Source organism: Balaenoptera musculus, chromosome 2 (genome assembly GCF_009873245.2).
Source record: "Balaenoptera musculus isolate JJ_BM4_2016_0621 chromosome 2, mBalMus1.pri.v3, whole genome shotgun sequence".
NCBI lineage: Eukaryota > Metazoa > Chordata > Mammalia > Artiodactyla > Balaenopteridae > Balaenoptera > Balaenoptera musculus.
In genome coordinates, this window is record NC_045786.1 from 173,333,154 (window position 1) to 173,342,388 (window position 9,235).

Here is a 9,235-nt window from a genome sequence, read left to right on the forward strand (position 1 = left end):
ATTCTTAGCTTTTAGGCTTTTCATCTTGCTTGTTGCCTCACACTGGAAGCTGCAGAAGCCATTTTGTCACCTTCGTGTCTGCATTCAGGGCAGTAAGAAGAGGGGGTGGAGGAAAAGCTTTTGCCTTCCCAGAACCTCCTGGACTTTCTGTGTGGCAGGGCTTTGCAGCCCGGCTCCTCCTAGCGCTGAGGCAATCGTCAGCCGCTGTCAAAGATACAAGTGAGAAGGGGGCTGGGAACGGCTGTCAGGTTAGCCAGCAGACACTGCTGGTTGCATCAGGTCTTTCCGGGTGGAGAGAATGAAATGGTCTGACCTTAGAGAAGAATCACTAAATACCCAATAAAATAGAAAAAAGAAAGTTGTGTCCAGCCAGGAGCTCTAGGTAAGGCACCAGGCCAAGTCAACTGATTTTTTTGTTTTTTCTTTAAATGCTGGTTACTTTTTGTATCCTGTTTCTTATCCAGCTTGTTGCCACTGTGGCTTCCTTTCCGATTGGCATGACGCTGGCAAGTAATCCCTATTCTTACTCTGATTAGTAAACTCTGGACACTGCTAATTTGGAAAATGATTAGGAGCAGACATGTAGGTAAATGAGAATATAGAGCTAACTTTTAGTTCAGGACTTGTGGATGTTTTGCCTTGTAGCCGCTCATTTAATCTCTATGCTTCTTTATCCATTGATTTTAGAGGGAAAATGCATGTGTTAAACAGGTTGGTCTCCTTGGAAAATGCATGTTACTTAATCACAATGCGATACACACTTGCACACACACACACACACACATGCCCAGCTTTGTAACGTATATATATAAATAACTAGCTAGAAGGAATAGAGTAACTGGAATGCCGGGGGGAGGGGATGGGGTGGGGGGGACATGTAGTAGTCTGTACCCCTGACTTTTGTGTGTGTGTGTTCTAATAAAACTTTATTTATAAAAATAGCCAGTAGGCTGGATTTGGTATGTAGATCATAGTTTTCCAACCCCTGCTATAAATGAAACAAGGTTTACCATGATTAATAATTATGAAGCTCAGTTATGTCTAGACCCCTGACTTTTGAGAATTTGCTCATTCCCTGTCAGAAGTTTCTAGGCCTAGTTTTCGGAATTCAGGGAACATAATCTGAGTGCCTTGCAGTATTTTGTGGGTATTTTGTGGGCTGTTGGTAACTGTGAGCTCTGAGAAGAGTCTAAGATTGTGCTGTTCAGTGTGGTAGCCACGTGCGGTCTTTAGATTTTAGTTCGGATTAATTAAAATTGGAAAAATTAAAAATGTGACTCCTCGGTTGGATAAGCCACTTTTCAGGTGCTTAGTAGCAGCGGTGGCAGGTGGCCGCCATATCGGGCAGCCCAAGTTTAGAATATTTTCATTATCAGAGAGAGTTCTGTCAGCTTATGCCGGTCTGAGAGCTTGGAATTACTTACTGTGAGTAAATTTCAAGTATTTTCTTCTGATTTGTACCTTTTCAAAATAAACTAAAACAAATTTCAGTAAAGCAAGGTCCTGGTTTTTGGTTTTACTGTAGAGTGAATTTTGTGCATGTTTCCGGTATTTTTCTTTTCAGTTGTTTTTATGTTCTGATGTGGCATCGTTACAAAAGATTTGGAGTGGACTGTATTTCTGGCAGACTTTGAGGCCCTTGGTAAGGGCAGACAGGGTCAGTTTCTGGTCCTTACAAGTGCCGGCCTTATTTACTTGCCCACTGGTCCCATAGCGTGGAAAATTTTTTCTGTACCACCCCCCCGACCCCTTAAGCCTTTTAGAAGAAGTAAAACAAAGGAGGAAAGGATCTGTGAAACTGGAAATCTATGAAATGTAAGTCGTCGAAAGTGGGGTTTTTAAAAATTGTATAAGTATAAAAAGTTTTCTTTAAAGAAGAGAGAGATTTACTAAAAAGTGAACCACCATCTCCACTCGTCTCCCACCCCTTCCCTATCTCTGAAATTTCTGCTTTTCTTCCGTTGCCCTAATAAGATTTCTGCTTTCAAGGGCACCTTCTACTCATGAATGTTTTTGATGTTTTACTTGGGAAAACGAACCTGTTCCTCTGCTTGCTTTCTTATTTCCTCAAGTGATTATTCAAGAGTGAAAAATGATAGGGCCAGAGTTCCCCTAGTGCTAGGCACAGAAATGCCCCTGTGCTTAGTGTTGAGAGAGAAGGGCCCCCTCCTGTGACCCCGCTTGTTCAGGAGCGCATGCAGAACTAAAGAGCAGCCGTGGAGTGACTGAGTGGCTTGTATTTATTGTTTGTGTCTTTCTTTTGATTAGGCAAGGACAGTGAAAGGTCCACTGAATCAAAGCAAGAATGTGGGAAAGATAATTTGTGAGAAAATGAAGTTACTGTTGCTCAGAATTAGACTTGTGGAAAACTGACATACTGCTTTCTTTTCTCCTCCCCGTTAAAGAAGTCTGCAGGTGGGGCTTCTGCCCTTTGCAGCGTCCGTGCGGTGCTTGGGGCCACGAGGCTCTCCTGCCTTCACTCTGCCTGCTCTCTTCCTTCAGTTCAGCTCTGTGTGGCGGGAGCCCAGGCCTTGTCTTCTGTGTCAGACCGCTGTTGTGCATTCTGCGGCCCAGGTCGCCTGTTCCGAGCTGGTGCATTAGGATTGTGTGCGCAGGCACCTCTTTACCACCATCCATTCCGTCTTGGTTGTCTCGTGTCCGGTGCCCTAAGCAAGTCAATTAAAGAACTTAGTTAGCTGCTCTCAAAGGATACTATAGGCACCTCAAATTTGGGCCACCTTACAGGTCAGGAACTTCTTTCCTCTTGGTTTTTTGTTTCTTTTAGCTTTCTCAGTTCTCTTTTCTTTTCATACCTTTATAAAAGTGTTTCATTTTTAAAATGAAAATCTTCTTTCCCTTAGATTCAGAATATTAAACAGACGAACAGTGCTCTGAAAGAAAAACTTGATGGTGGAATAGAACCGTATCGACTTCCAGAGGTAGGATTATGTTACTGTCATCTTTGAAGTCACACCTGAGTTTATGTGTTTAAGAATTTACTGTCTGTCTCCAGTACACGTCTCTTAGAAGGAAAGGTGTAGACATAATTTTATAAGCCTAGTTGATGTTAAAATTCTGACACGAGAAAAAGATTCATTAATGCTTATAAGGGCATACCCATCTCTGAAGGTAGTATGCTAACAGGGCTCCTTTGGGTACCCAGGTCATTCAGAAATGCAACGCGCGCTGGACCACAGAGGAGCAGCTGCTCGCCGTGCAAGGTAGGAGGAAGTTCTTATAAAATAAAGGGTTAGGAACAGCAGTCGCTTTCAGGAAAAAATTAGACCCCATCCTGCTCCCAGCACATCATTCATGTTGAAACAAATTCTTGGAGGATTACGTCCTTCTAGCGGGCATCATTTTAGCTAAATTACCACATTCTCTTTGGGCTTTACTTTTTTCCTTTCCCATGTCTCACAAGATGTAAAAATTAATCTGGACGCCTCCGTGTTTAAAGGTGTATTTCACTTCAGCAGCTCCTCATTGGGTTCTGAGTAGTCAGGAAGTACAGCTCGCGTGTTGGGGTTGTTTGGTTGGAGGTGTTCTAGTCCTGGGGACGCTGAAGAGGCCAGTGTAGGATGTCCGTGGCATAGGGTAATTGCTGGGTGACTTCAGTTACCATGCGACATATGACAGGGAGGTACAGACCCTGCGTGACAGGGTCACACGGAGTGTCTCTGCCAGTCACCCACACTGGACTCTATACTACTCTCTTCCATTGGTATAGTACGCTAAGATAGCGCCTGCTGTTGAAAGCCTCTATGTTTCCTTATCTGGATAAGGGGTAAGTCTCAATCGTGTGTGTGTATATTTTTCTCGTGTTGAAAAAAATGCTTTCTTACATCCTTAGCCATCAGGAAATATGGCCGAGATTTTCAGGCAATCTCAGATGTGATTGGGAACAAATCAGTGGTACAAGTGAAAAACTTTTTTGTAAATTATCGACGCCGCTTCAACATAGATGAAGTTTTACAAGAATGGGAGGCAGAACATGGGAAAGAAGAAACCAATGGTCCCAGTAACCAGAAACCTGTAACGTCCCCGGATAATTCTGTCAAGATGCCTGAAGAGGAGGACGAGGTGAGTCTGAAACAGTTGATCTCCGCCAGATTCATGCTCAGTTCTCCAGTTAGTTTCTTCATTGATGACCTTTTCCAGCTGTAGAAATACTTTTAGGTTTCAGCTAAGTCAGTAACTTGACTTTTACGTGTAAATGCCATAATACATGTGTTGACTTCAGTCACTTTTTGGTCACTACGTATATTATTCACATTTTAATTTCTGGACCAATTCTTAATTCCATCCTGGTTTCCTCCGGCCACAAAATATTCCACATTACCAATATTTCCTTAAATACAATGACAGCTTTGCCCTAAAACATTTGCATTTGCTCACTGACATGGCAATTTAAGGGTTAATTTGCTTATCACTTTCTCATCAGTCTTCCCCAAATGAGGCAGGAGTGATCTGAAGTTACCTCTTTTGTATTGCCTGTGCTGCCCTTTGCCCCCGGGCGGGCGGAGAGCCTTGTGAAGAGGACACTGAGGCCTGTCAGGAGACAAACACTAGTTTTGTTAGAATTAGACTCTGTAGAGCCTTCTAGCAGAAAATCTTTGTAGTAAGTGTGCAGAACCTATAGTACTGACAATGTGAGTGGGGTCCTTGAGTCACACCCAGGCATGGCCTGCCCATGGAACAGGATAGCATATGAGCACAACAAAGGTGTTTTTCTCTGTTGGCAGTGATTTTTGTCTGTGTGCTGATTTCCCCTTTAGCAACAAATTAACTTCCCTGAAGTCCTGGACTCAATTTAGGAAGCGCTGAAAAGATGAGGATTACTGGGGAAGGAACGTCAGAATTTGTGAGAGTGAAAGCTCTCTTCCAAGTCTGTTTTCTGACTTAAGTCCCAGGAAGCAGAAATAATAGGAAACTCAGATCTCCTGCCTCTCAAATTTAATCAAAGCCAGCTTCAGCAGGGTTAGCATGAAAAATGAGATCGTAGATTTAGGACCCAGGGTCATCATTTTCTTAGGCCTGGCTCTTTGACTGACTAGCTTAGGTAAGTCAGCTAACTTTTTCTCGTGTCTTGTTAGCCCAGAAGTTGCATCCTTCACGGTCCACTTGCCGTGCCGGTGGCACAGCAGAGTCCCCTCAGCCCGTCTGCCTGGCTCGTCCAGAGCTGACCTCCCCCGCCCAGCAGCACGTCTTCTCTCTCTCTGATGGTTGATGTTCCCTGTGGCTGTTTATTTTACCCAGCCTTCTCTTCAGAAGGAATGGGATTATCTAACTCAACCCGAGTATCTACTCTTTACAGCTCCTGTAAAATTTTTTCACTTCTTTAGTCATTTAAAACTAATTCACTCTCTCTCTCTCTCTCTCACACACACACACAGACGTGCACGCACGTGCATGCCTATATTTCCTTTTCTTTATCCCTTTCTTTTTATTTATTTATTTATTTTATACATTTATTTTATTTTATTTTTATTTTTGGCTGCGTTGGGTCTTCGTTGCTACGTGCAGGCTTTCTCTAGTTGTGGCGAGCAGGGGCCACTCTTCCTGTGGTGCGTGGGCCTCTCAGTGCAGCGGCTTCTCTTGCTGCGGAGCACGGGCTCTAGGCACGCAGGCTTCAGTAGTTGTGGCACGCGGGCTCCAGAGCGCAGACTCAGTAGTTGTGGTGCATGGGCTTCGTTGCTCTGCAGCACGTGGGATCTTCCTGGACCAGGGCTCGAACCCGTGTTCCCTGCATTGGCAGGCGGATTCTCAACCACTGCGCCACCAGGGAAGTCCCTCCTTTTCTTCTTACGTTTCTTATGGCACCAGCCCTCCTGCTTCACCAGCCTGGTTTTCTGTTCTCCATACGTTAGTTTGCAGAAGGAAATTAACCTGTAAGGACCAGCTGCTTCTCTGTGTCCACCAAGGGCCTCAGGGAACTGGTTAGTTGTCTGTCTAATCGGTGCTCAGAACATAGTGTCCTTGTAATTTCCCATTCTTGTTTATCCTTTGGAATCCAGCTGCTAAGAAAGATGTCTGCTGGTGTCCTGCCTGCCCTCGGGTTTTATGTATTTATGCAGCACAAACAGGGAAGAGTCCATCAGATTTGAGAAGTTCTGGAAACATAGCGGTCTGTCAGCTGCAGGCATTTTTCCTTCAGAGCTAAGGAGGGAGAGCAGCCCAAGAGGGTTGAGCTTTTGAGACTCAGAGTTCTCTGGGGTGGCCAAGGATAGATTACAGGGAGGTGTCAGAAAAGCACAGAGGGATGCTAAAAGCGACTGGATTGGAGATACACATTCTCACTTAAAATTATAGAATGACTGAGTGTATTACTAGTGAGGAGAAATCTGATTTGACTAGCAACAGTTCTCATAAATTGGGATTTCACCTGAAGGCACAGCTGTTTTCAGATTTGGGACTCTTAGCTCAGCTGTTTCCTTAGAAGTAAGACACCACTGGGGTAGCAGTAAGCTCTATGACTTTTAGGCTTGGGTCTGGAAGTCAGTCTTAAAAAATGAGAGTAGAGAGTTAAGAAATGCCTTTGGGGCTTCCCTGGTGGCGCAGTGGTTGAGAATCTGCCTGCCAATGCAGGGGACATGGGTTTGAGCCCTGGTCCGGGAAGATCCCACATGCCGCGGAGCAACTAGGCCCGTGCACCACAACTACTGAGCCTGCGCGTCTGGAGCTTGTGTTCCGCAATAAGAGAGGCCGTGATAGTGAGAGGCCCGCGCACCGCGATGAAGAGTGGCCCCCACTTGCCGCAACTAGAGAAAGCCCTAGCACAGAAACGAAGACCCAACACAGCCAAAAATAAATAAATAAAATAAATAAATAAATAACAAAAATAAAGGAATTCCTTTGGGAAAAAAAAAAAAAAGAAATGCCTTTGAAGCTTCTAAGAAGATACTACGATCTTTGGTATCGTCTGTACCCCAGCATGTTCTGGTGGCTGTTTGCTGAACGGGGTAGGCACGATGGTGTCCCCTCCGGCCGGTCCTAGGACACCTGAGTGTTGCTGTTTGCCAGGCACTGTGCTGATACACCCTTTGCAGGGATTCTTATTTAATCCTGCGAAGTAGACATCGTTATTGTGTATATTCTGCTGATGAGGAAACTGAAGCTCAAAGAGAAATGATACCTCGTCCAAGGACACACAGCTAGAAAGGACAAAGTCAGGATTTGAACCCAAGACACGTGGCCGCAGGGGCCACACTCTCGCCCTCCGTCCGCCCGCCTGGCCTCGGCACAGGCATTGCCTCGGGGCCCTGCCCTTAGGGACAGCGTTTGCGGGGCAGGGTGGGTTGGGCTGCACCAGACCCGAGTTAGCAGTTTATATTGTTTACCTGTCTTTGATTCTGCTCTTTCTCCTCTGCTCAGGCTGCTTCTGTTCTTGACGTCAGATACGCATCTGCCTCATGAGAAACTCTGGTGGCTCTGAGCACTTGGTATGGACGACTGTGTTATCCAGGATTCAGGTATTACAAGGCATCACCCAGCCATCTGCATCACACCTCTGTGGGCAAGCAGCTGTTACCAAAAAGGCATACACTCCAGTCCTGTGCTACATCTGCCTTAATTCTCTGCTCGTTCCTCCGTGTTGGCGCCACTTCCCGGAGAGCTCTTTGCGTCTCACGCTCTGCCTAAGCGAGGGGGGTCCCGTGGCCTGCCCGCCTCCTGCGACCCTGGGGACCACCGCCTCAGTCGGAGCCCCGGCCCACCAACAGCAGCTCTTCCCCGTCGGCGGCTTCGGAACAGGTAGTCGACTCGGAGGGCGTGACTCTGTTCCTGCATGGCGTGCAAGCTCTACTTTGTGCATAATGTAACTTTCAGAGTAACTGTGACCCCATTGGCCTTCTAGGAAGTTTTCTTTGTTCTTTTCTGAGGCATCCACCTAAGTGATATCATGCTTCTTTGGAAATCACAATATATTGGCAGACTGCATTATAACCTTTATCGTGCCAAACAGCCTGACACAACTCACATTTCCCTAAATGTCGGTATAATTATGGTTTATAAATTTAGTTGGCTTCAGTCTCTCCCTTCTCCCTTCCCGCGAGGTAGAAAGCTCATTCGCAGCAACTGTCCTTGGACACTGTCGCTCAGAGGGAACGTGGACTCAACACTTCGTGCCGTCAACTTTCAGATCGTCACCCCAGGATGGGCGTCACCCTGTCTGTTCCTGACCCCCCACCCGTACCACCGCCCAACTCCAAGAGATTTGGTCCATACCACTGTACCTGGTGCTTGTACATTTGGAATTGGTGCCTTCTCCTTTTGGCAACCATGTTTTCAACCCTTTTTCTGTTTCGGTGTCTTATTTCTTCTTTAACGTTTATTGCTTGCCAAAGATGACATCACTGAGATTAGGAGACAGGGGAGAACTTGCTGCAGGTTCTTGACAGAGTGCAGATTTTAAATGTCACGTTAGGGCAATAATAAAGGGTATTGGAATAGCTGGTGATGGTTTTATAAAAGCTACGTGCTGTTTGTTCCCCGTCCTGTTGGTATGCCTGGCCTTTCACATGTCACTGCACATAGCCTCTGTGTCCGTCATCTACTGATGTGACCACATGAGCACCGTCCTCTCTCAATATTATATCGATAGTACAGGACAGAGACGTGATCAGTTATTGGCTCTAGTGAGACCGAGATGGAAAGAAACAGTCTGCGAAGTGGTATGTAATGCCTTTGGTTGCACTGGGAACAAGTACAAATGTTTAATAAGTGTTTAAAACTTCCATAATCACTTTTATTCTCTTGCCAGACCGTGGGCTGCTGAGGGGTTGAGGGTAGACTGCGAGGTGTGCTCTAATGTGACCCGTTCCCCATCCCACGGTCGGTTCAGCCTGCACTAAATATGTTGGAGGAGCTTTTTTTGTTGTTGGTTTTTGCATCATTTAAATATTTTTCGTGCTTTCAATACCAAAAAGAAAAAAAATTGCAGATGCTTTAAGGCATAAACAGAATTCTTAAGAATTTGAAATATGCAATTAAAATTTGATGTGTTTTGACTCCCAAGCACCTTGGCTTTTTTTTTTTTTTTTTTTTTTTTAAGTCAGCTGGTTTTCTCTTTAGGAAAAGGGTCAGCAAGAAACCTAGATTGTTTGGAATTGTACTTCTTTTTTTGAAATCTGGAGAAAGGTCATTCAAAAGGGGAGTGAAATGGGACTTTGCCGGTTTCGACACTTGTCCCTGTGAGAGGTGTCTGTTCATCAGGAGCTGGGGAGGAAGAGCATGAGGG

General features: G+C 45.4%; 1 protein-coding gene across 4 annotated transcripts in view; it reads left to right on the forward strand.

The window, feature by feature from the left end:
• The window catches only part of RCOR1 (REST corepressor 1), a 113,907-nt gene extending 105,175 nt beyond the window's left edge, over positions 1-8,732 (forward strand). For 2 of the 4 annotated variants that reach the window (XM_036841871.1, XM_036841872.1), the window contains 4 exons: positions 2,862-2,939; positions 3,164-3,221; positions 3,851-4,080; positions 7,372-8,732. In XM_036841871.1, the coding sequence (XP_036697766.1) occupies positions 2,862-2,939; positions 3,164-3,221; positions 3,851-4,080; positions 7,372-7,413 (408 nt within the window). In that variant the 3' untranslated portion in view covers positions 7,414-8,732. Of the gene's footprint in view, positions 1-2,861; positions 2,940-3,163; positions 3,222-3,850; positions 4,081-7,371 lie in introns of those variants that run through there. The other 2 variants (XR_005018616.1, XM_036841873.1) reach the window with 2 other exon arrangements.
• The last annotated feature ends 503 nt before the right edge of the window (positions 8,733-9,235 follow it).